Consider the following 27952-nt stretch of genomic DNA (forward strand, 5'->3'; position numbering starts at 1 on the left):
CAGTGCATTCATGTCATTGTTTATGACTAATCTCTATTATTGCATACAGCAGACACAAAGAAATTGGGACAATGTATTTGAATCCGATTACCAAAGAATTGCTTCTTCATGAATCTGTGTTTTTTCCAAGTACTGTTTCTTTTTTTGCAATATTTAGCATTGACCTACAGCTGCTTCACTACATAGATGCTGCTCACATGAGTTGACGACAACTATATTGCAGCCCCATAACTACTTATCAAGTGGTAGTATTGGCCACTGTCAGTTCTCGATGATGAAATGTATCAATCAGTTGCTGGTAATAGAAGTCTTTACAGGTCATCCAAGAAAACTGCTAAACTACATCATCATGTTGTGCTCAATGAAGCAATTCACAGTGGTCATCAGGTCAAATTGAGGAGCTCTTTATACACTGACATAGCCCAAAATTGAGCATTGCCTGCATCTTCCTATGCAGGATTAAATCAGTTTATCTCTCTTCATGTCAAACCAACACTGAAGCAGCCTTTGCTCAGAACACTTGTATCCAGTATTGTAGAACATTCTCTTAATTTTTCAACTGATTTATGACTAAAACCTTAACATGGTCATAACAATTCATACACCTGTAATGTTAATGGGGGTGCCATCACTGTCTTCACACTCACTATACAGCCAGTTCAAGAAATATGGCTGGAGGCTCATAAATTTCATATTACATGGAACAGTTAGGTTTGATTTTACTTTGATCTTCACTTTCAGACAAGGTTGTCTCTGTCATTGGCAGAGCAGTGAAAATTTGACGTGTAAAGATGCATTCTAGCTTCAATTAAAGATCTGTGAACGCTAATATCAATAATTAATAATACACAACAGCTTCATTTTAAAGGAATAAAGTTAACAAAGTATTTTGCTATTGGAAGTTGTTATTTTGTTGTTCCAAATTGACAAATTAAAGGATGCCAGTGCTGCAAATGCTACACCTACTCTTTGCATGTGATGTTTTAGTCAATTTATTCCCAATTAATCTGATACAATACAGTTTTGCAGATTGCATTTATGTAGCATCTCCCCCAGTCCTTCAACTTTCAACTAAAATAGTATGACGTACTATTTTCTCTATCAGTAATGTGTGTGGAAAGCAAGAAGTTAGTATCTGATCTATCTTGCACCTCAGTCAATGCTTTTTCAGCTTGTAGGGATTGCAAATCTACTAGCTAACATTTAAAAATAAGAGAACTAGTAGTGCTGAGCACAACAAATGACACAAGACATATGAAATGCTCATATACAGTGCCAGCTTCCACTGCACTGGAATATTTAAACTAGTTTTGGGATCAGTGTGCTGAAAATCTCAGTTTGACCACCTGCAGTAATGTGTTATCTTAATAATATATAAAGAAAGCCTGGCAAGTTAGTGCCAGATTAACAGCAGTTTGTGAAGTAAAAATTACTCGAAGAATTAGGTTGACGGCAAACAAAACAATATATGTAGAACTCTACCAGCTAGCAGAAAGAATAAGAATAGATTTATGTCCAAGCAATATTCTCATTATCTCGCTCCTCATTATTCACACCCCTAAACTAAACTATTAAGCAGAAATTCCATAATGAAATTAAGAATGCAGATGCTAAAGCTCTCAAATGAAAATAGAGATTGCTGGAGGAATTCAGCAGGTCTACCAGCATCTGTGGAGGAATACTAGAGTTGATGTTTTGAACCTCGTGACCCTTCTTCAGAAGCAGAAATTGTAGATAGGTTTCAATTCAGTGAATTATTAGTATTAGCTGTTCATAACACAGTCATTTTAAAATAATATAAATTGATGCAACCCAACAAATGGTACAAAATATTGATGAAATCAGATCAGCCTTTGAAGAGTGCACCTGTTGGGTAACTTGTCTGTCCTTTTATATTCATCAAGTGAAACTGTTCACTAATTTTTAAAAATTTGTTCGTGAAGGTAGGCATCATTGACTAGACCAGCATTTATTGTCCATTTCTCATTGACCTTGAGAAGGTGGTGCTGAATCACCTCTTTGTGTTGCTGCAGTTCGTGTAATGCAGGTATGCCCACAGTGCTATCAGGCGGAGAATTCAAGGATTTAAATCCAGTGACAGTGAAGAAACATCCATATTGTTCAAAGTCAGGAGGATTTTGTTTGGCTCAAAGAGGAATTTGAGGACTTGGTGATGGTGGTCTACCCATGAATATGCAGCTGTTGTCCTTATAGGTGGTAGAGATAACAGTTTTGAGAGGTGCTGTTGCTGTTGAACGTATTTTTGTGAGTTGCTGCAGTAATTAGAAATATGATTCTGCCACCTGCTGATGACTATTTTCAAACTCTTTCAGAAATCAGAGAGTGTGTTGCTGGGAAAGCACAGCAGATCAGGCAGCATCTGAGGAGCAGGAGGATCGACGTTTCGGGCATAAACCCTTCATCAGGCTTTCCCAGCAACACACTCTCGACTCTGATCTCCAGCATCTGCAGTCCTCACTTTCTCCTCTTTCAGAGATAGTCATACAGAATGGAAACAGACCCCTTGGTCCAACTAGTCCATGCCAACCATGTTTCCAAATAAGCTAGTCTCAAGGATTTGGGCAATCCTTGTCTGGATTTGGCCTAGCACCGTCCAAACCTTTTCTCTTCATGTACTTGTCCAAATATCTTTTAAATGTTGGAACTGTACCTGCATCCACACTTCTTGCAGTTCATTCCATATACTAACCAAACTCTGTGTAAAAGTGTTGCCCCATGTCCTTTTTAAAACTTTCTCCTCTCTCCTTACAAATATATCCCCTAGTTTTGAACGTCCCCACCCTAAGGAAAGGACCCTTGCTCTCCACCTTTATCTCTGCCCCTCATGATTTTATAAACCTCTACAAGGTCACTATGTGATTACTTTTAATCACCAGTTCTTCAAAATGCTTGAGTGAATGAAGTCCAGGAAAGCTGTTCTGCAAAGACAGAACTGGGATTGTAGGTCACTCTGTATACAGGCATTATTTGGACAATCCTTAAATGTATCATGATCTTTCAGATATTGAGAATCTGAATAAACACGTCCATGGTAAACTAAGTGAGCAATAATATCAACTTGTGTCTTTTGCCTTAAAATTGAGCTCTTTGTATATTAGCATGCAAGAGCAGAACAAAATTACCTTATCAGCTTTTTCCAGGATTTGAACCAATTTACTGTACAAGGGCTAACAGCTCTGCTCAAAAAACAAAACAAAAAAGCCTTCCTTGCCTGCTGGCTATAAGCACATCAAATTAAATCAACCTAGGCTGCCTTACCTAATTTAAAGTAGGCATGACTAGGTGTGAAATCCAAATTCAGCATTAGATTTTTAGGGCGAAATCATCCCAGCCCTGAATGGCATGATGTTGGCAAGAAAGTTGCATAGAAACTGGATAATGACCATTCCCAGAATGAAAGTCAAAGCAGTAACCTGTTGACTCCAGTTCTCTGCTTTCACCTCTAGACTTGCATCAGTCACCAAGACCTCCAGGCATGCCCCATGAGCAGCAGCCTCATGCATCTCCTGTCCAGCAGGTCTTCCTGGTCCCCATTGGCAAATGGGGTGCCAGTTATCCACGGCTTGATATGTCCAGGCTAAATACAAAACTATTCAGGGTGACCAGCATAAAGGCTAGGCTTTAAAGATGATGATAACACCAGGAATCACGAGGTCCCCTCAGTAGCCAGTGCTTCTCTTGGAATAATATGATGAGTAGGACACCATGAAGCTGTAGTGCACAGGTAATGAGATGAGGCTGAATAAATAGTGCAGTCATTCTCACTAGAGCTCGTGTAGAGAAGCCCTGCAGGAAACATGCCAAAATTGACACTGAGCCAACGTTTGGTAAGATTCAGCCTCTGCTTCAATTAGAAACTTTATTACGGTGGTAAAATGTCCCAGTGGCATCCTAAATACAAGCTCTAGTAGTACATTGTGCTGTCTTCTAATAATCAATAGTAATATTAGAGTGGGAGTTTACTCTGATTTACTCTAATATAGCTGATCTGCTGCTTAGTGACTTTGGTCAAAATTAGAAAAAGTCTCCTTTCTGGAGACTTAGTGTCATCTGTGTTATAACAACAAACAACTTTCATTTCAATGGCATCTTGAACATAGAATTGTATTCAGTAGTTTCATCGAGTCATAATCAGATTAAATTATCCACTGAGACAAAGAAGGAGCAACATGGACGCTTCATGAAAATCTTGATCAAAGGGATGGATTTTGACCCGAATCTTAAGGGAGGAGAAAGGGGTCAAGACATTCAGGAAAGGAATTTCAGAATGTTCTTGTTCTTGCACCACGTTTATGACCATTTATATTTGATTGATTATGTGTAACTTTGCACTTCATTGCATTAAATGGCACCAGCAAGACTATGTTCACTTGGAATCTATTACTATTCCTCTCACAGTTCACAATTCTTTCAACTTGGGTCATCTGCACATTTGTAATTGTTCTCTCAATACCCAAGTCTAGTCATTAACATACATCAAGAAAAAGTATTGGCCCTAGAACTTCCCCATGAGAAGCCCCACTTTGTTTTCCTCCAATCCAAAAAGCATTTGTCCACAATTAGTTTCCGTTTCCTGTCACTCGGCCAACTATGTAATCCTGCTGCCATTGTCCCTTTAATTCCTTGATCCGTAACTACAACAAAAAAATCATTTTGCATGCTCTAGTGCAACACTGAGGGAGAGCTGCACTGTCAGAGGTGCTACATTTTGGATGTGATTAAAGCATGGTCTTATCTGCTTGTTGGTGTCAATATAAAAGATCCCATTGCACTGCTTCAGAGAAGAGCAAATGAATTGTCACTGGTGTCCTGCACAATATTGACCCCTCAATTAACGTCATACAAAAAAATGAATATTCTGATCTTTATTATTTGTGGGAGTTTGATATTTACAATGTGGCTGCTGTATTTCCAACATTATGATAGTGACTACACTTCATTGCTTGTGAAGTGCTGTAAAAGGCCTGGAAGGGGTGAAAAGCAACATATAAATTATAGTCTTTCTTTTACTTGTTTTCATTAAGTAGAATACTGCTGAGAATTCGTCATGCTGGTCAAGGTTGTGACTTAACTGTGTAGTTACAGAACGAGGCCATGTTGCTTCTCAACTCGAATTCCACCTTCTCCTGTTCTCATTGAAGAGAGACTGGGTGAGGGAACTGCAACAGTATTTGAAATTGTGTCTATTTCAATGAGAAAACACTGGGTATAGTGCAATTCACACAGAACCTGGCCTAGCTGCTTCAAATGTTGATAACGTGCCTCATCTAATATACATGAGAACCATTGAAGAGGTGGCTGTGCATGCTTGATCATCTTCAAGTGATGAAAGGTGTCATACCTTCCCTCTTTGCTATCAATAATTTATGATGAGTTGATAATCTGTATTGAAATTCTATATGAATGTGTTCCCAGAGGTGAGGTGCAAGGAGCTGAATTTGACTCGAAGCTGCAGGGCTTGTTGCCAGTCAGGCTGCAACTGCCTTGACCAACACGGGTTTGTAATTTGTGAATTGCTTTACACAGGTGAAAACTATTTCCCAAGTGAGAATGTTTTTGGTGACCTGTTTCTGACCCAATTCTGCGTGGTAGTTTTGCCCTGAGAATTGTTTTGTTCCCAATTAACAACATGACACTGTTGCAAAAAGCTATATTAATGTCTAACACACATATTAATACTTGCCAAAATGCAGACTATGGTTGATTAAGGTCCAAATATCTTCCCAAGGCATGTGCTGGAGTTCCTTAGCTGGAGGTTCAATTTCAGGATTTTTTAGTGATAATTTGGACCAGGTTTGCATTGTGAAAAATAAACTGTCGAACTGATTGAAAGGCAAAGGATAATGGGAACCTTAACTCTATAATCCAAATCAATCGGACAAATGGTAACCCAGTAGCAACTGTATTTTACAATTGAGATGTGCTACTGTGCCCCAGTGGGTTTTGACCAAAACCCCTTCAATCAGCTATGCTTTCTAAGTCTTCACTCACTCAGTCTGCAAAATCTTTTTGGTGTTAAGTACATTATCAATTCCATCATAATGAATGAAGTGACTACAAAGATAGAAAAAAAGTTAATGAATGCCTTGCTGTAGGTGACAAGAATGGGATTCGGTGGAGAAGGCAGACAAGACAAAGTACATGAACAGCTCATTAGTTTCCTGTACTTCGAGATCTGGAGTGATGCAATGGGAACGGACTGTAAGAAATTGCATTCTTGATCCCTGGCCTTTGTTCCAAATGATGTGAATAAACCAGGGGATTGAAAGCGGCATTTTCATTTCAGTTAGAGATGTCGAAACAATGTGTTATCCATTTCCAGACTTCTATTCGTTTCCTCAGATTGACTTTCACTATAAAAAAAACCTGATTGTGATTTACACGCTGGTGAGTTAGATTGTAGACAATTTATCCTTGCAGAGTAAATCCAAGCTTTCGTGCTCTTATGATTTAAATCTCGATCGTTTTAATAAAAAGAGAGCAGATTGTATTACTACCAAATCTCATATGGAAGTCAGTTTTAGCTAATAAAGGAGTTGCATATTCAGTTTCTTGTTTTATCTTCCCCACATTTTCAAGTTGGCCATTTTGAAGGATGGGGTGATGCTACACATCTCTAATTATAGAGACTAGGACTAGCTGCTTATATTATAGAGAGAAATTAGATCTCATTTCTGTTAGGTGAGTTGAGAATTGTGCTCGGTGCTGATAGCTGTACTTATAGCCATGAGGTGTTAGAGGCAGTCAGCGGGTTGTATTACAGGAAACAGCTGGCAAAGCAAGACTGCTTTTCAATATTTAAACTGCCGCATTTCAAGCTTCTCTCCAGTGTTATTCCACAGATCTGGAGACATGGCCCCATAGGCGGACACACAATGTGCAGCAGTTGTGAGCCGGTCCCATCCGACCAAGTGATTGGCCTCACACTTCCAAAGGGATCAGTGAAACATCAGAATCGCTGGGATGTTCACTGGTCATCATTCCAAGCAGTTAGTCAGATTCAGCACCGTGTACAGCGCCTCGCGATATTGCGCCACAAATGGTGAGATCGGGATACTACAGCTCCTTCGAAACTTGCACCTTGTGATCAAAGTCTTGTCAACACTGTGGGAGCAAATCCAACAGCGAGAGCTCCCGCTTTCAGCACCGTGGACATCAACTCGTCACAGTGCTGAAAAGTAAGGAATTGGAGAGTCCTCGCGTTCAGCACCGTGGACAGTAACATTGTGCGCAAGCCTTTGCGTTCACCACCGTAGACAGTAATGTTGTGGCCGGAGCTTCGCGTTCAGCACCGTGGACAGCAACACAGCGCCTGATGCTGTATTTTCCGGGACCCTATACGGCAGCACCGCACCAGGAGTTCTGGCTTTCAGAGCCGCGGACAATAAAACAGCAGCACAGCTCCTAAGTGCATATCGTTGAACACCAGTACTCCAACCGGCCTTACTGTGGTGAGCGCCTCGCACAGTAATACATTTTGTGAACATTTGGACTCGACCGTTGTCCAGCAGTGAGCTGATTAAAGTTGGGTTCGAATAGTATTAGACTGTTTAGATTAATGGCTGTTAATATTTGGTGAGCGTGCCTCGCAGGAATGTTAGAGTTAATTCGAAACTGGGTTTGTTTTTCACATATTTGACCAGTGGAGTTTAGGACTGAGCGGTAATACTTTATGGACTAGTGACATTACTGAGATTTAACATTATAATCTGTCCGTGCATATTAATAACCGGTAGAACTGCACTCGGTAAATGAGCACGTCCTTACCGGCGCTGGGATTAGTTCCGTTCGATGGTATCCACCAGATGCCACTTATTGCATCGCGTTTTACTAAAAGGTAGAGATTTAACTGAATTCAGTACCTTCAGCATTGTCTCCCCTACTGACAAGAGCTGAGATAAAATTGCAGTCACGCTTTTGAAATATTGCACTAGTAAGGATCGGACATAATCGGCCCTTATTCCTGTCCTGACCTGTCATTTAGGATGAGCAGATTGTGAATTGAATGACACTGAAGTCCTCTCTCTCTCTCTCTCATGTCCTTTGCAGAGTTGAAGTGGGAATTCGCTCGTCACCATCATGCACAATAACGGCGATGGTTCGCTCTCTCCTCGGGAAAGCTGTACAAATGGTTGCGGCCAGCGAAACCCAGCTGCAGTCCGGCAAAGGACAGACAGTGCCGGGGAGTACAACACCGAAGAGGACTCCAAGAAAATGGAACCGACTCTGGTGGTGAAAAAAGGCAACCGAGAAATATTAGACCACGAGCGGAAACGAAGAGTCGAGCTCAAATGCATGGAGCTCCACGAGATGATGGAGGAACAAGGGTAAGTGTACTGGGTACATTAATGTGGGTGTTTGGAAAACAAGTTCCAATTACTTAAAGGCAGAGCGTTGGTTGGATCAGAAAGAAAAGTTTGGACTTTAGTTTCAAAACAACATTGTGTAAAATCATTCTGAACTAAAATGCCCAGCAAACTCTCGAGATGAGCATTCCCAATGATCTTTCAGAAAGTGACCCCATTGAATATAGCGTGCTGAGAATCGCAACGATTCTTTTGGATTTTATTTTAATAGCAAAGAGAACTTACTATTAATAAGAAGATTGGCAACGCTGATAGTGTTGCCCGGCAACTGAACTGGAAAGCCCCGCCGTTGTGAGATTTGTAAATAGGAGAGCGCGTTCATTTGGGACAGTGTGGTAATTTCCGGCACACACGGTGACAAATCGATGAGCTGCTTTTCCGTTTAAGCAGTTGTTTACAGCCCCTCAAGTGTCGAGTTGAGCACCTCACAGATGTCACATTGTGGCACATCATGGAGGAGTTGTCGACGACGAGGAGGCACAGAGACCAAACGCTGTGAAACGTGAACTGTGCGTTCCTACTTTCATTGTGCCTCGCTAAGAGTTGCTTTGGATTGCTGAATTAGAAGCTTGGGGTGACGATGAAGTGAGGCACTTAGCGAGCCTCCCCAAGTGATGATATTCCACACATAGGACCAACCAGTCTTCTAAATCCGACGCGTTGCGTTAAATTTGTAACAGTCCTTGCAGCTGCTGGGCTTTAATGTCGCGGGAGTTCAAATTCTATTACTTTGGAATCGTTGGATGATTGAAACATGCATTGAACGTCTACATTTTTATCATACGTTTTTCTGCACGACCTGCCATAAATAAAATTAAAATAAAATGCCCGCGTTGAGCTCATTGCTCATTTATATAACAATCCTTAGAGAAAATGTAAACTCCAACAAATTGAAGGAAAGTGATTGGAAAAAAGCTTCATACGATCCTGCTAAGAATCCCCTACTGGGCCTTCTGCACTATGTGATGGTTCCATTGTGGGTGCCACAGATTGCCAATTAAAACAGCTGCAATTAAAAAAAAACTAGTCTAATTAACTCTTGATGCCCTGGCAACTTCCTGATTTATTGCACAATTAAGAAACCTGACTTCATTACATTAATCTCTTTTAGATCTGGGGCTTGGAAGCATAAGGGTACGTCATCTCCAATTCACCTCAAATAAATTGTCGTCCTCCTTCAGGGTGCCTGGTTTTCAATATGTGGTATCATCACCACATCTTAAAAAACAGGGGAATTGAAAGGACTGAATTAATTTGTAATCCTTCCACAGCATTGGTGAATATGTTTTTAAATGCTTAATACTGTGAATCTTGATTTTTTTATTATTATTTTTTCAATACAGAAAATCTCATGCTCTTTGTTCATTGTGGCAGTATGAATGCACTAATACATATACAACTGATTTATACCAGTTACCTATATATAGCATTTTACAAGGATTTAAACAAAAGTAAAAGCATTGAGCTATTTTGCAAGAAGAATGTTATTGGAAATCTTTGTTTCAATGTTATATTGTGAATAGCGTATTCATGAATACGTAACTCAACATTCCTAGCGGCATAGTACTAATTGACCATTTCCTTTTGCATATTCAGCAGCCTAGGCAGGGGGAGATGTTGTTGCTTATCAGTAGTCAGCTGGGCCTTATTATTGTAATAGTGAATAAGTTAAAGTATTTATTTTTTTCTCTATTATTAACATCATTCATTTGGCATTTAGTACATCAACATTATAGTTTTAGACTTAATTGGTTTTAATAAGTTAAAATTACTTGGGCAAACAGCTTTGCTCTTTTGAATTAATCTACAGGGATAGCCATCCCACAGTTCCTCAACTGGATCAACAAGAAGTTTGAAAGGTAAAGCACAGAAGGAGGCTATTTGGCCTGTCTAGCTTGTGCTGACTCTGAAAAGGAATAATTCACCTACAGTCGCTCATAGGCCCACACGTTTTTCTTTTATAGATAATATAATTTCCTCTTGAATACTTCCACCATACACCCAGGCAGTACAATTCAGATTCCAATCACCATAGTCCCCGTGGGCTATAAGGCTGCTCTGCCTTGGAGATATGACGGGGTGGTGAGTTTAATGTGAGGCTCAGACAAAGGATAAGGTTAAGAAGGCAGGGCCTTCATGGAAACCTCAACTGATGTAGGAATTGAGCCCACATTGTTAGAGTCACTCTGCATCACAAACCAGCTGTCCAGCCTACTGAGCTAACCAACCCCAAGATACCAAACATTCGCTGTGTGAAAATATTTTCCTGGTGTTGAGATTTTTTTTGCCAGTTATCTTAAATCCTTGTCATCTGGTTCTTTTTCCTGTCACCAATTGGAACAGTTTCTCCTCATCTACTCTATCCTTTGATGTACCTCATTTAGTCCCCATGGCTTATCAACTTTTAGTACAGTCAGAGTATTCAGACTCTAAATTGTACCCGCCTCCACCACTTCAGACTGGAGGCCTCTGAACAGCAGTGTGTTGCAAGGATCAGTGCTGGGTCTGCTGCGTTTTGTCACTTATATAAATAATTTGGATGTGAATATAGAAAGTATGGTTAGTAAGTTTGCAGGTGACACCAAAATTGGAGGTGTAGTGGACTGCAAAGAAGGTTACCTCCGAATACAATGGGATTTTGATCAGATAGGCAACTGGATGAAGAAACAGCAGACAGAGTTTAATTCAGATAAATGTGAGCTGCTGCATTTTGGTAGGGCAAATCAGGGCAGGACTTATACACTTAATGGTAAGGTCCTGGGGAGTGTTGCCAAACAAAGAGACCTTGGGGTGCAGGTTCACAATTCCTTGAAAATGGAGTCAGGGTAGTGAAGAAGCCATTTGGTATGCTTGCCTTTATTAGTCAGTGTACCGAGTATAGAAGTTGAGAGGCCATGTTGCAGCTGTACAGGATGTTGGTTAGGCCACTTTTGGAATATTGCGTGCAGTTCTGGTCTTCTTGCTATAAGAAAAAAAATTGTTAAACTTTGAAAGGGTTCAGAGAAGATTTATAAGGATTTTGCCAGGGTTGGAGGGTTTGAGCTATAGGCAGAGGCTGAATAGGCTGGGACTACTGGCGGAGGCTAAGGGGTGACTTTATAGAAGTTTATAAAATCATGAGGGGCATAGTTAGGGTGAATAGCCAAGGGCTTTTCCCCAGGGTAAGGAAGTCCAAAACTAGAGAGCATAGGTTTAAGGTGAGAGGGGAAAGATTTAAAAGGGAGCTAAGGGGCAGTTTTTTCATGCTGAGGGTGGTGCATATTTGAAATGAGCTGCCAGAGGAAGTAGTGGAGGCTGGTACAATTGCAACATTTGAAAGGCATTGGCTGGGCATATGAATAAGATGGCTTTAAAGGGATATGGGCCAAATGCTGGCAAATGGGACTAGGTTAGTTTAGGCTATCTGGTCGGCATGGATTAGTTGCACCAAAGGGTCTATTTCTGTGCTGTAAATCTCTATGACTCTATGACTTCCTCTGGCAGCTCATTCCATACATGCACCACCCTCTGCACTTTTAAATGTTTCGCCTCTCTCCTTAAACCTATATTCTCTGTTTGTTTCTGTTATATGTTTTCTCAATTTCCTTCTAAACTTTCTGTATTCAGTTTTTAAAAATCCCTACAATATAGTGTTTAGACTTCTCACACAAAGAACGCAAGACCAATGGATTATGATTCTGTTCATAAATTCAGAAAATGTGTAGAGTAACATGTGCACTATGCAATGTATGATTTAGCGCAGTCTATGTACATGTTAATTTAATGTCACGTCAAAGTGAACATTTCCAATAGTATTTTTCTGGCCTCTAAGCAGTATGCAAATCTAGGCGAAAGTAAGAAGTGCAGATGCTGGAGATTAGAGTCGAGAGTGTGGTGCTCATTTCTGATGAAGGGCTTTTGCCCGAAACATTGATTTTCCTGTTCCTCGGATGCTGCCTGACCTGCTGTGCTTTTTCAGCACCACACTCTTGACAGTATTCAGACCTGTCCTGCAAAATATGTGGTTATTTTCCATCAAATTTTCCCTTTCTCCCCAACCCCTTTCAAAAGACACTGGGTTATTAGTGAGAAAGGTTTCACATGCTGACTTGGTGCCAAGCTATGCAGCTGTTATGGATTGCAGTATGAAGAAGGGGCGTACCTTGGGAAAACTTTGGCCCAATTTGCCATGTTACCAAGCTGCATATCATTGACTATGTATATAACCATATATAGTACTACTTGACTGTTTTTAATTTTCCAACATTGTATGTCTTTTTTCGCTCGAGACTTCAAAATAGTAAGATGTAGTTGCTCACCTGCAGTTCTCCAGAAGATGAGTTATGGATCTTAGTTGTTGTCACTAGTTAATGAGCCTGTTTATTCAGCAAGGATTTTTTTCAAGCACCAATGAATTTCCATTGGATTAAGATCAGTACTAATGGATTTTGCTTCATGCAGATGGTTTACTGTGCAGGATAATTTAAATCCCATCAGGTGGAACACTTACTTTAATTTTTTGAGCTCTCGTTGTTGACTTCTAAATAAGTTATTACTTGATTTTTCATACCAGGCTGAAGTTTTGGGAAGCAGCCAAAAGAATTGATCCCTGTTTTTACATTCGGTGTCTGCTGTGTCCAAGGTATTTGGGTGAAACAGCTAACTATGTGTCCCTGAACTTTATGTTAAAGTGTATCGAAGTTGCTAACTACACAAAGAAAATACAGTATTTTACAATAGCAGAATTTACAGTTTCAGATTTTGGAATTAGGTGATTAACTATGGTCCGCAAAGGAAGAAGAAAGTCATTGGATTCAAAACATTAACTCTGCTTTCTTTCCACAGATGCCATACAGTTTGACTATCGTATCTGTGCCAGGGCTTTCAAAGCACTATCCAGTTAATCTCATTCACCTCATTGCTCATATCTTGGATTACTCTTTTTTTTCAACACCATTTAATCTGCTTTCACCCATACTTCAGATTGTGCACTGCAATTCTTAAAGATCGCTCCTCAGTTTCTCTCGTAATTCTGGCATGTTTTCAGATCTTCAGCGCCCATGGCTCTTTGTTTATTTTACCATAAGCATTTCTGTCCATTAGAGTGAGGCACAGTTGCGTGGAGCTTATGGAGCATTACTCTGCGAGAGCGGGGCAAGGTGAGGAATTTGTCTCCATGAACTACCACAGGAGATGATTTTGGAATTGAAGATGATCATTTTTGGATCACTAGGAGAATTGAAAGCATCAAAGTTGAAAGATATATTCAGTTTAGTCTAGCTAGGTTCTGACCAATGGTAATGAATCACTACATTGGTGTTTCTAAAGCTATTGAGAGAACCACACATGCAGTTTCTGGTTGTCCAGCCTATAGTGGATATATTTTCACTGTGGGAATAGATCTAAGGCTACAGTGATATCTACTAGTATTCCATTTAAATAACATTTCTTACAGTGTATCATTGTACAAGAAGGGTCATTAACCAGACAATGTGGATTTTAAATAACTTATAAAGATGAGACAATGTTTCACACAGCAGATTCTTATGAACTGGAGTGCACAACCTGAAGTATAGGTGAAAGCAGATTAAGTGATGATTTTAAAAATGGTGTTTTAAGAAAGAGTAATTCAGGGCTGTGGGGAATGAGGGGAGTGAGATTAATGGATAGCTGTTTGAAAGCCCTAATTCAGACATGATGGTCAAATGGCTTATTTCTGTGCTGCACAAGTCAATGATGAGCACAGTTTGCTCACATTGTGTGTTCCATTGTTACTGTTTTTTTTCTTCCTTTTTCATTATTTGATTTAGAAGGAGACAAGGAAATGTCTATGGATATTATGTATATAGACTTTCAGAAGGTATTACATAAAATTCTTCATTAAAAAAACTGTTAGCTAAAGTTGAAGTTCATGGAATTGCAGAAAAATTATTGACCAAGTTAGGAAACCAATTGAGTGGCAAGAGACGGAAAGTAAAGTTAATGGCTTGATACTGTATTGGCAGGATAAGACTCATGGTGTCCTGCAAGATCTGTGTTGACCACTGAATGATTCACCACAATTATTAGCAACTTTAGTGATGAAGTGGAAAGCCACATATATAAATTTGCTGATAATGTACTAAAGACAGCATTATGAACATTATAAATAGAAATGAAACTGTATTGCTAGCTGAAGTAAATGGGGAAATATTGGCAAATAAATTTTAGTGTCTCTAAATATGAGGTCAGCTGTTGGGATGTTTAAAAAAGGATAGAAGAGAGTATTTTTTAAATGGTGAAAAGCTAGAAACAATGGAGATCCAAGACTAGTTGGTGGTCCAGGTGCATGGGTCACGAAAATGCCATGAATATGTATAGAGTGTAATCAAAAAGGCTAATGGACTGCTTGACTTTATACCTGGAGTATTAGAATATAAAGATGTGGATGTCAAGATTCAACTGTATGACACTCTGGTTAGACCACACTTGGAAAGTTGTAAGTGGTTGGAAAGACGCATTCACCTTGAGGGGTAGTGCAAGGTAGATTTATCAGAATGATATCTGGTCTCCAAAAGTTAAGTTATGAGAAAAGATTGTACATGCTAGAACCATATTCACTGTGATAAGGGATGGTGTGGTCAAAGGTTTCAAGGTATTGAGCGAACAGACAGACCATTTCTATTTCTATTAGTTTGGGGACTCTAGGACTAGAGGGCATGGTCTAAATATTAGAGCTGGAAGTTCCAGGCGTAAAATTAGGAAACAGTTCTACACATACACACTGGTAGAATGTTGGGATACTGTGCCACAATGTCAATTTATTTTGAGAAGATTTGTAGCTCAGGTTGAGGTTCTGGATGTAGGTTTGCTCACTGAGCTGGAAGGATCGTTTTGAAAACAAACCTTCCAGCTCAGTGAGCAAACCTACATCCAGAATGTCAATTTATGCCGAATCAATTGTCGATTTTAAATTGGAGATTGATAATCTAATCATTTCCCCGTGAATTTTAATGACATTTCATTTGTTAAATCCCCAACAATCAATACTCTGTAGTTTACAATTGGCCAGAAACTTAACAAGATACTGTGGCCAAAAAAGCAGGTCAGAAGTTAGGAATTCTGTGGCCATAAGCCGCCACCTATTACTCCAAACTTATTTTGAGAAGTTACAAGTGAGGAATGGGTTAGAATTCTATCCTGTTGCCGTGGAGTTCCAACAACAGTCAGGAAGCTTGGCATCATCCAGGACAGTCATATTTTCATATAATTGGCACTCCACCCACCACCTTCAGTTCTCTCCCTTCATAACTGATACAGCCTCTCTTGTTTTATCTTGTTGGTGATAGTCATGCCTATTACTTGTGAGGTATGCACATTGCATGGCAATTTTCAGCCCAAGTCTGGATATTGTCTAGGTCTTGTGGCATATGAACATGAGCTGTTTCAGTGGCTGAGGGATCATAAATGTTACTGAATGTTATCAATCATTAGCAAGCATCCCCACTTCTGACCTTATGATGGAGGGAAGTGCATTGATGAAGCAGCTGACGATGAAGCAGCTCTGAAGAGCTCCCACAGAGATGTCCTGCAACTGAGATGACTGACCTCCACCAACCACAGACATCTTTTGACTCCAACTGGTGGACAGTTACCCCCCCCCCCCCAATTGTCTTTGATTTCAATGTTGTTAAGGCTTCTTGATGACATATTCAGTCAAATGTCAGTGTGATGTCAAAGTTAGTCACACTGAGTTTATCTCTGAAATGTAGTTATTTTGACAATGTTTGATAAAGGGTGCCCTGGTTTCTGGAGCTGAGTGGTCCTGGCAGAATCTAATTTGAGTAACATGTACAGATTATTGCTAAATAACTGCCACTTCATAGAACTATTGCTAACATCACTTTGCTGTTGATGAAAAGTAGATCGATGGGGCCGTGAGCAGTAAGATTGGATTTTTCTTGCATTTTATGGAAAAGGGGTACACGGAGTGATTTCCCACATTGTAATGAAGATGCTAGTGTTGTGCCTATATTGCATAAACTTGGCTCGAGGCTGAGCTAACTCTAGAGCACAAGTCTACAGACCTGTTGTCAGTGCCCATAGACTTTGCAGTGCCTTCACCTGTGTTTTGATATCAACTGAAGTGAATTGAATGAGCTATCGACTGGCATCTTATTATTCTAGGGACCTGAGGAGGATGCTGAGGTGGATCATCCACTTAGTACTTCTGTCGAAGGTGATTGCAAATGCTTCAGTTGGGGTTGGCTGACATAGAGAATGGAATGCTTTTGGAGTCAGTCCCAGCCAGTCCCTCCAGTTAGCTGTTATTGTCCACCACCATTCTTAACTGGTGCAAGCCTTGTTATATATCACACTGAGATGTCAATCTAACACCCACAGCTTGTGTCACCATCCAACAGAGCACACACAATGCATGCTAATTGAGCCAAATGTCCATGTCAGTAATTGGGTGTGGACCAGTCCTCAGTCCAGTCAAGGGGAGGATATCATGACAGTGAGAAATCTCACTTGCTCCCAAAGTGAGAAATTCTTCGGTAAAACTCTCCATAACTCACACTTTGTTTAAAAAAAGGATTCAGCCCTAAGATTGATTCTCATGTTTCATGCACTAGTTTTAACACCAGTGTCAGCAGAATGAGTCTCTGAAGTGACCATTATAATCATCTATTTAATGGATTCAATTGATAGAGAAACAAGAAGGCTATCCATGTGTGGTCTCAGCACAGACTTAATCAGAGGCTAGAAGGTGGTGTCATTCCCATCTGCCGCCATAGTTTAAAAACTGCTCACAACTGAACTCATCATGAGGGTGGTATTAAATTCTGCTCACAGATTCTTGTTTTCCATGATTAGAACAACATGTCATTTCAAATAAATTTGTTGGAGTGGATCTGACCTTGTACAGAATGGATGAAATTCACAGTGTTATGACTGAAAAAAGCTATATCACAGTCACTTAGAAATGATGTCTTATTTGAGACGGTTCAGTAACTTACATAATTGCTCACATTGATATTATTTATCTTGTATCATTTCTGCCATTAGAGTTGAAGAATTTTAAGAATATTTGATTTGTGTAATTAATATGCATTTGTTCTTCCAATATCAAGAAAATGTAGCAAAATTAATCCAACTTCTTACTCATCACGTGAATCTTGGAGAGCTAACATATTTAGTTTGTAAGGAGCTGCATGCGAAGGAGAGAAGCATTGGTATTTGGATGTGGAGTAGTTCATCATTCTGCCTCCAGTTTTTCACAGAGCTACAGAAATATTACACGATTGATTGACTAATCCCTCTGTACTGTCTGTGCTGGCCGCATTTACCATGGATTACAATACTTGAATACTGTGATTGAATTTGCTTCCACTACGCTCAGGCAGTGCATTTTAGATCTAAAGCATAATTTGTCCCAAGAAGGTTGTTCTTCATATCACAGTTGCTTCTTTTGCCTGTTACCTTAAATCTATGTCCCTAGTTCTTGATATTTCCACCAATGGAAACAATTTTTTGCCTATCTCCTCGATCAAGAGTCCTCGTGACCTTGAATAGCTCTATTAAATTTTAACTTCAATTTAATTTAATCTAATTTAAAAATTTTTATATAACAAAGTTTGCCCAGAACAGCAACACATCAAATTTTCCCTGTGTTCGGTTCATACCCCTCCATCTATGTACCTGTCCAAAGGATTTTTAAGTGACAAAGTTATGCTCACTTGCATCACTATCTCTGGCAGTCTGTTCCAGACACTCACCACCTTCTGTATGGAAAAATTGCCCCTCTAGACTCTTTTGTAACTCTCCCCTCTCACCTTAAACTATGCCGTCTAGTTTTAGACTCCCCTACCACAGGGAAAAGCTATTGACTGTCAATCTTGTCTGTGCCTCTCATGATTTTATAGACCTTTATCAAGTCGCCCCCAGTCTCCTGTGCTGCAGGGGTAAAAATCTCAACCATCCAACCTCTCCTTATAACTCAAACCTTCCAGTTCAGGTTGAATCCTAGTAAATCTTTTCTGCATGTTTTATAGTTTAATAATATGCGTCCTATGGTAGGGCAACCAGAACTGCATGCAGTACTCCAAATGTGGCCTCACCAATGTTTTGTACATGCCTACCAATGAACAAAGAAGCAGGCTACAAGAACAGAAGTTGCTGGAAAAGCTCAGCAAGTCTGGCAGCATCGATGAAGATAAATCAGAGTTAACATTTCGGGTCTGGTGACCCTTCGGTGGATAAGAAAAAAGATTGGAATGGAAATCCAGTTGGAGAGAGGAGCAGAACTTCTTCAAGGTGGGCATGCCTAGAAGAGATGTGGCAGCACGTTAAATGTTAAATAAAAGCCAAAAAGGGTGCTGTAACTCAGAAACAAAAACCCAAATTGCTGGAAAATCTCAGCTGGTCTGGCAGCATCTGTGAAGAGAAATCAGAGTTAATGTTTCGTGTCCAATGATCCTTCAGTGAAAGAAGTAGGCGAGGTGGATGCATTATTCTAGCTGTGAAGGATGTTTGTATTTCAACTCAAGGTATCATCTTTCCAATAAGACTTTAAACAAAAGTCTGTCATTTCAATAGAATGTTTAAAATCTCATGGTTCTACTTAAAGAAGAGCAGTGTTTCAGGAGATGGTTTATTGGCTACTGCTTAAACCGAAGGTAACCACAACAGAGGTCACACGACAATGGCAAGTCAGTGTATGTGATGCATAAATGCATTTCTCCAAACAAGCAGTCAGTTTTCCTCGTGTTACTGGCAATTATTTACTGTTAATGGGACGTTTCCGTTAACAAACAGACAGCCACATGTTTCCATATGGCGCCTGCAGTGCAATACTAGTTAATTGGCTGCAAAATGCTTTGGGATATCCTGCAAATGTTTGTTTATAAGGTGATTTATAAATCGTCAATGATAAATTAAATGGATTTGAGCAGCATTCCTAAACTTTGCAACAATATATTATTATGTCTTATGTGAAATAACAAAATTAAAACTATAAATACTTCTATTAAACTGAATACTGACAAGTGATTTTAAAGGTGCATTGTCAGCAGTAATTTAGTTGAGGATAATGGTAATTAAATTGAGCAGCGGGGCTGGCATGAACATTTTTATTTTGGCAAAGCAGCTTTGAAAATTATTAGAAAGACCAAATGGCTGTGGAGTTATTGCAAGATCTGAGAAAGGAATGGTGCCAGGTAACTTCAACATGAGTAACAAATTATTTTTCTTACATTTTGCATCATTTCACATGTAATATGCTTTAGATTATTCCTGGGAAATTGTTCAAAACATAGTAATTGTGAAATTGAATGTACTCTGTCACTAAAGTTAAATTCCTTGGAATTGTTCCAAGTTCTTCACAGAAATCTTTGTTCAAAATGTGGCACAGTGCTGTTAGTAGGCCAGTTCCACGCACAGTCTTCAATTATGTCAAGTAGTTTCAGCTTCACAGAGAAGGTAAACTGCACAGAGCAATTCCAGAGGACAGAGGGTTCACAAAGTATATTAGTTAAGCCAGCAACCCAATCAGTTTTACTTTATATAATTTTGTTCATCTTTCTAATTATCTTACTGTTAATGTAGCATCTTCCTGCTGCAAGTTAAGCACCACCTTCAGGTTTAAATCGAGCATTGTTAATCATACACAGGTATTAGAAATGGCTCAAAGCAGGGAGAATAAGACATGGAAGTGTCGCATACTACATTAGAGTAACAGCTGTGGTCAGTATAAAGAGAAAAATTTGTATTCGAGGACAGAAGGTACCATTTTAAAAAAAACTTAAATTTCTTGCGTTTTTTTAAAAAGAATTTTTCTTGAATGTCAGTGTCACTAAAAAGGCCATTTGCGAAGCCATTTTTGAGAGTAGGTCTCGCTGTGGCATCACCTTTATGCTGGACCATGTAGGACTTTGGCTCAATCTACCAACTTACTTTCTTCTATGTGTGAGCCAAGTCCTGCTTGTTCTTTTAAATGAAGCAATAAGAGAAGATATTCAGTCTCACACTCTTAATTTATTTTAAACAGTAAGTGGATAAAGCATTCAAAGCTCTGGGTCTAAACCTTTTTGTCCCTGACAAACTACAAAGTGTGCCAGTTCAAAAAGTAAGACCCCGTTCTATCCCTGACCCAATCTTTTATACAATAAAAAACGTCATATGAACACTGAGGTAGAATTATCTTCTCATAGGCTATTGATCTGACTCCATTCTCTGCCTCCTCACATTCCCGGATGTCCAACCCCATGTGACCTTCTTTTGCCCGCGAAATGGAGCATCACGTGACCACCTCGGCCCACGAAACGGAACGTCACGTGACCGCTCCGCACTCTTCCGGGGCGCGAAACAGAGTATCACATGACCTCCCCGCACACCTCCGCATGCAAGAGTATCTCATGACCTTGCTCTGCAACGGAGCGGAGCACCACATGACCTTGATTTGCGCGTGTGTGCGCATAACGGAGCATCCCCAAAGGCTTCTGAATGCCGAGTATATTTACACTCGCAGCCAGCCTTCTATTTTACAAGTAAGCCATATATTTACAAGTCCCCCTTTTGGTTTCATGAAAATGAGACCAACAAATCAGTTTTATACATCACGTTCGCTCTCCCATGCAAGTTTTCCCTTCTTGGCAGAGCCATTGTTTCTGTCTCCATCTGGTAGGGTGGGGGAGCCTTCCCTTCAATTGCTGTGATAATTACCCCCTGCAGTCTGACCGGATGGGATATCCCCTCCACCACCCTATAAGGTCCTGTCCACCTTGGCTCCGACCATTTCCGTTTAATCACTTTCAACAGGACCCAATCCGTGGTAGATGGCGGCTGGCTCTGTAGGGCCCCCTTTGCCGATCCAACCTGTTTGGAGAAAGCTGACACCAAAGCTGTTAGTTGATCATAGTAAGGTTTGTACCTTGAGAGGCTCCTCCTCCCTCTAACATCTGTATTCTAGCTCATGGTCCCAGGAACTGCTGCCCTGTTATTAGCTCGTACGGGGTAAACCCTGTGATGGAGTTTACTGAACTTCTAATGTACAGTAAAGCTAAGGGTAGGGCCTCCGCTAATCTTTTCATATCTTTTTCATGTTTAATTGGGTTTTGGTGCTGTTAAGAATCCTGCCCTGATCCATTGACTGAGTTCTACCTGTATAGCCCCTACCACATATGCAGAATCGGTATAGATATTTACTCTTTCTCCCTCTGACCATTCTAACACAGCTATCATTGCCTGTAGTTCAGCCAACTGGGCTGATTCTTTGCCTGTCACTTTTCCTGTCAACACTTCCTCAAATCCCTCACTTGTCTGTCGCACCACTGCATAGGCTGCTTTAAGTCCTTCAGTTGGACGTCTGTAACAACAACCATCTGTGAACAGCCCTTCTTCTGGGTCTACTAATGGAACTGCCTGTAAATCTACCCTAACTTTGGTATCTCTCTGTACCCTTTCCTCACACATGTGTGGCTCTCCTTCTCCCATGTTATCAGCCATGTTAATTCCTTCATGTGTAAAAATTATATGTGGTGCATTCAAGATTTTCTCTAACCTGGTTTGCCGCAGTGATGTCATTGTAAAGGCCATTGAGTTCATATAGGCCACTATACTATGTGTCGCCAGTACTGTTAGTGAATAGCCCATGACTATATGTGCTACCTTTTGGAGAGTTTTGCTACCCCTGCTGCATGTCTTGTACATGGCGGGTGTCTGTCCTCTATTGGGTCAAGGGTAACACTTACATACATCAGCACCTGCCTGCCTCCCCCTTTTTTCTGAAAAAGAACACCATTTATTGTGTGTAATTTTTCAACCAGGAAAGAACAGACTATTTTCTTCCCAAAGAAGAGGTTTATGAACCAGGCAAGTTTTTTGACAGTGATTAAATAGTCGTCATTACTGAGACGTGCTTTCAACTGCAGGTCCTACTTATTGAATTGAAATTCCATCAACTGCAATGGTTGGCTTTGAACCCTTTCCTAGAGCACTACCCTGGGCCTGGCACTCCTCAGGAATACAATCGCCTACATGCAGGACAGTGTGGTAGATGCCTGCCTCATCAGCCTGGACCAGGTGCAGGCTTCTGACAGGATACTGCACACCTACATGTGGGACATGCTCTCCCAAATGGGCTTTGGGGAGGGAATCCGACTGCTCAACACCAACATTAGTAAAACAGTCTCAATCAACGGGTGGGAATCAGAAAGTTTCCCGATCTGATCTGGAGTCAGGCAGGGCTGCCCACGGTCTCTCCTGCCTTGGTTGTTCACTAGGAAGGATGTGAGCCTGAGAGGGGTGGCTATTCCAAGCAACAGAGGCCTGCAGGCCTGGGCTTTTGGGAGCACCACTTCCTCTCCAATGCAGGTGATATCCTGGTCATCACATGTAGAGTATTTTTTCTGTTCTTGTATATGGAGAAAGTCTGGCCCATTCCCCGAACCTGTGCTGTTGCAATCACCCAAGCCATCTTCCACATCATCTGGAGGTCTCAGACAGACTGTGTCTACAGGGAAACCATGTACAAAGCTCTGAATAAGGTGGAGAGGAATGTATCCAACACCAACCTCAACCTGATGTGTACCTTTGTGTGTGGCTGTTCAAAGTTCTGCATTAACCCTTGATACACAAACATTAAGCATCACTTTATACTGAGGTTCTATTTGTCCCTGATGTTGCGAAAGATGGGATTGGCCTTATTGCCAAGTACTTGGACCATTTCATATCACCTATCCTTCATGGAGAAAAGTCTTGGGTGGTGGTCTTTCCCCACTGCACCTTTGTGGCAGCAAAGAAAAACACCTTTGACCACAAGTTCATCTGGAAGTGGTCAGCACGTGGCAATCTTGAGACCCTGTGGGAGAAGGAGAGGGTGGATCTTCTCAGGTTGTTCTCTGAGCAGACTGTCAAAGTCATTTGGCAGACTGCCGCATCACCAGAACTTTCCAACAAGCACCAAGACATCGCTTGGCTCATGGTCATGTACACCCAGAATCTCTGTATTACCGCACACTACCCTCAAAATGGCTGGTGCTATGTAGAGACTGTCATCCATCTCCTGTTGGGATGTGCCTCTGTTAAAGAAATCTGAAGAGATGCAGTGGTTTTGTTGAGGTTCATCTTGAGAGCTCCGTGATGTCGGGCTCTGTGCTCTACTATCTGTTCCCTTGGACTCACAATGAGTCAACTGTCAATTGCAGCTGGAAGACCATCTACTCATGAAAGATTCTGTTTGGTCTGCCTGAAACATGTTGGTCTTCCAGAGCAAGGAACTGGAGACTGGAACATTCCAAGGTCAATGACTATGTGCTGAGGGATGCACTAAAGCTTGGGGTAGCTGCCATCAAGGTGTAGTGGGGAAAGGCCTCCAGCTAGGGTCTTTCTGCTGAAATTAAATGGGATCTGTTCAGTTATTGGGCTGTCCTTGAACCTCAGAATGAATGTAAACTTTGTCTTGTTTAAGTCAGAAATGCCTTGGCTTCATTTGTTTTCCATTTCTGAAGACTGTTCAGAATCGAACTGCTCTAGGGACTGTCTATGTACATAAAGCTTTTTATTATGAATAAGGTATATTTTTGAAATTTAAAAACAAAACTAGCCTGTGCCTCAGAATTACTAGTCCAGCAGCATTGCCGCAACCCCACCATGCCCCTTGAGTTGTAGCACGAAGGGTTATTTTGCCAAGTATTTCTCTGTGTCATTTTATACATTGAAAATAACTATAGTGGCAGAGTGGAAGGTGAATCATTCCTGCTACTGAGTTAGCATCTTTTTGCTGCGTGGCTATCTGCTTTACTTTATTGTATTGATTGTCCTTCTGCAAATTAAATCATCCTGCTTGAAATAACCTCTCCGAGATAATACTGTTCATGTAAGTAATTTTATAACTTTAATAAACAAGAATTTTGTGACACATTTATGATTGTGACAGCAAGAAATCTCTAGAACACTGCAGAATTTAAAGTGACTTGCTGTGCAAATGTCATGCAAACACACCTTTTGCAGGAGTACTGAAATACCGGATAATCAATCATGAATTCTGCTGAAGGTTATGAAATGTTGCTGATCATCTTGGCACAATATTGCATTTATTCTGGTATCTAATTGATATGGGGCTTAAAAAGTTAAATTATAGGAGCAGGTTCGTTAATTTGGCCAGCAACCACATTCCCTTGAGTTTAAAGGGTTGAAGGTTGGGCTGATCAAGGTGTGAAAAGGATTTGATCGGATGGATACAGGGAATTAAGATGTAGGAGCAGAAGTCGGTAATTCAGCACATTGGATCTCTTCCACTTTCAATGAGAAGATGGCTGTTCTGATAATTCTGAACCACAGTGAAATCAGGTCAGTTAAAAGGAAAATGAAATTGCATTCATATAGTGCTTATTCATAGCCAGAAGACCAGTCAATGCATATTAGATATAGGATTGGGCAGGAATGTACAGTAATCCAATCAGCTGTAATCTCACTGAGTGTTGCAGCAGCCTCTTGTGGAAGGAATGTTCCGAGTGAAATATGGAAACAATTCTTCCTAGAATGAGTAGCAGAATTCTGGAACCATCTCCACTGAAAGACTGTAACTACTCGGATGATTTTGAGATTTGAGAACAGAGATAGGTAGATTTTTATAGCATCTGCAGCTGTTTTGTTTTGTTTTTATAGGTAGACTTTTATTCGATAAGGGCATCTAGAGGCATGAAATTAAAATGAATGAATAACCAGAAACACTGGTCACCTGTGGTCAAATTAAATAGCACTGAGGAGCTGAATGGCTTGCTTCTGTTCTTATACATCACACAGGCAGACCGCTATAGTGCCTGTCTTCTATGACCTCTTTCCGATAGTTTGTGTCTTGGAGTTTTACTTGAAAGATCCATGCCTATGTACAAGGTACAGAATGTTTTATCATTGTCATTGATGGCTGACCATGAAGTCAACCACCCTTACCACCTGCTATGAGCTGCATTGGAAGTATTTGGAGGATGATAATCAACCTGTTTGGCTGCATTATGAATGCATCTCCGCTGGATCCAGTGGGGGACTCTAATCTGGAGCTTCAAACCCAGAGGTAAGGATGCTTCCGCTGTACCACAAGACCTCCTAGGTATAGTGTACTGTCTAGTGTATTCTCATCAGAAGAAATAGACTTGTTCAACTTCCTGTAAAGCTCAGATGTGTTGATTGTGCTGATGTGTTTGCCTCCATGGATGAGGAAAAAGTACTTTTTAATTTTTTTTTATGAGCCTAATAACCTAATCAAAATTCACAATTAAGTTATATTTTAATGGAATCACTTATGCAATGTATTTTGCAGACATTAAATTCAACTCATATTTATTACATTCCAAGATATTTACAGGAGTAATACAAATCAGTTAGAGTGGGAACCTGGAGATGGTACTATATCGGACTACTATAGCTGAACAGCATACTGTAAACATAGATAAGCAATCTCTCAACGACCGATCAGATACATGCTATATCACTCGTGAGTGGTGGTGGACAGTTAAACAGCTAAGAGTATGAAGAGATTCCATGAACATCCACATCCTCATTGATGTGAAAGCCCTGAATCTCAGTGCAAAAGATAAAGCTGAAGCATATGCAACTATCTTCAGCTAAAAGTGCCAAATGAATGATTCATCTCTGCTTTCTCCTCAGGCCCCTGACATCAAGTTTGCCAGTTTTCAGCCAATTTAGCTGAGCACACATAAACAGCAACCACTTTGGGCTCTGACAACCTCCTGGCTGTATTACTGAAGCTTTGTGTTCCAGAATTAGCTGTGCCCCTAGTCAAACTGTTCCTGTACAGCTGTAAGCTGGGAAGTGAAAAATTGTCCATGTATGTATGTCCTGTTCACAAAGTCACAACAAATCCAATGTAAGCACCTACAACCATGAGAGTCTACTTTCCAGCAAAGTGATGAAACGTGTCATCATACAGCGCTTATACACCAATAACTTGCTCAGTGATGCTCAGTTTGTATTTCATCAAAACCAATTGACTCCAGATCTGAATACAACCTTGGTCTAAATATGGACAAAAGAGCTACATTCCAGAGGTGATTTGAGAGTTCTGAAGGATAATCATCTTGGACTGGAATGTTAATTCTATTTCTCTGCACAGATGCAGCCAGCATCGCAGTTTCTCCAGCATTCTCTTTGTTTCTTTTAGATTTCCCACCACCACGGTACATTGCTTTAATTAGTGAGCTAATATAGGCAGAGAGAGAGAGACAGAGATTGTGGAAGACAAGAGGTAGGATTGGCAACATTTGAAATTTAGAAAATTGAAATAAAGTTGAGGTATAAAAACTAAAGTGATTTTCAAAACATTTTTTTTCTAAGCAGCCACACATGAGATCCACTAATTACATTTAAATTACTATTTTATGAGAAACCTGTAGATATGCAATCTGTGTATTATAGCCAAACCTGTGAATATCCATAAAGCAAGGCTAGGAGTAGACTTGTGCATGTACATGACTGTGAAAATATCCTGAATACTTTTCAGAAGGTAAGAGTTTATGATGACTTTTTCTGGATAATAAAGAGCAGTGGCATTATTGAATGTGGCTCTCCTGCAGCGCTCGGCTGGATAAAACAAGAGAATTAATTAATAATGGTGCTTCAATATTTCAGTATTATATTTTCCATATTTTCCATTTAAGGTCTCTTTTCATTGGTTATTGATTTCAGTTTTACCACGAAAGGAGAGTACTGATATAGAAAGGGAAGGAGAAAAAATTATCAAAGGATATAGAGTCATAGAGATGTACAGCATGGAAACAGATCCTTCGGTCCAACCCGTCCATGCCAACCAGATATCCCTTGTCGATCTTCTCCACTCTGACATATCAAAAACAATAGGAAGTGTTGGATAATGGCTCAGATTTTGCTGTAATAATAGACACAGGCAATCAGTGCTTCCTATTATTTCAGCGTAAACCTGACAGTATCGGCACATGTTTAGTTAAACACAGAAATTACATTCACAGATACCCTGATCCTGTACAGATGCTGTCATTGTTGATTCAGTTGGCGTTGAAATCATTGTAATGGCATGAACCTGAAATATTCACTGTCTGTATTTTCACAATAAAAATAGCCAAAACGTTTGGGCTGATATTTTAAGGAGTATGTGAGTTTAAGCTGCATGGTAAGTGATAACTATTGTTACACAATGCTGAAAATTTAATTTTGTAAATGCCGAGTCTCATTCCCACAGAAGAAAACTAATGTTGCATATTTTTTTGAAAAGGTAAACATTACACTTCTTCTAAAACAATTTACTGGCTGTATTTTTATAATCTGCACTGCTGAATTTTTATTTTGCCCACTATATATGATTTCAAGTAATTCATTTTTCCTGTTTATTCACTTCCTAGTTTAGAAATGTGCATGTCCCACCGAGGATTCATCAATTTGATTGGTTGCTTGCTGTTATCTTGCCCTGTTTCCAACCACCATAGATCTCCCACGCAGGGCATCTTACTGAAACAGACACTGGATTAGTATAAATCTAATGCCCAGCCCTTGAAAAGTCAATTGGGAGTTGTCAATGAAATGAATGACATGTGTTGTACCCTCACTGCTGACAG

General features: G+C 40.2%; 1 protein-coding gene across 12 annotated transcripts in view; it reads left to right on the forward strand.

Moving 5' to 3' along the window:
• The window catches only part of srrm3 (serine/arginine repetitive matrix 3), a 779036-nt gene that overhangs the window by 465190 nt on the left and 285894 nt on the right, over positions 1-27952 (forward strand). For 10 of the 12 annotated variants that reach the window (XR_011963284.1, XM_072589350.1, XM_072589341.1 and 7 more), the window contains one exon: positions 8071-8348. Coding sequence is in view for 11 of the 12 variants with exons in the window: in XM_072589350.1 (XP_072445451.1) it covers positions 8101-8348 (248 nt within the window). In the remaining variant the exon portion in view is untranslated. Of the gene's footprint in view, positions 1-7110; positions 7473-7839; positions 7859-8070; positions 8349-27952 lie in introns of those variants that run through there. The other 2 variants (XM_072589343.1, XM_072589347.1) reach the window with 2 other exon arrangements.

The sequence above is a fragment of the Chiloscyllium punctatum genome, chromosome 19 (genome assembly GCF_047496795.1).
Source record: "Chiloscyllium punctatum isolate Juve2018m chromosome 19, sChiPun1.3, whole genome shotgun sequence".
Taxonomy (NCBI): domain Eukaryota; kingdom Metazoa; phylum Chordata; class Chondrichthyes; order Orectolobiformes; family Hemiscylliidae; genus Chiloscyllium; species Chiloscyllium punctatum.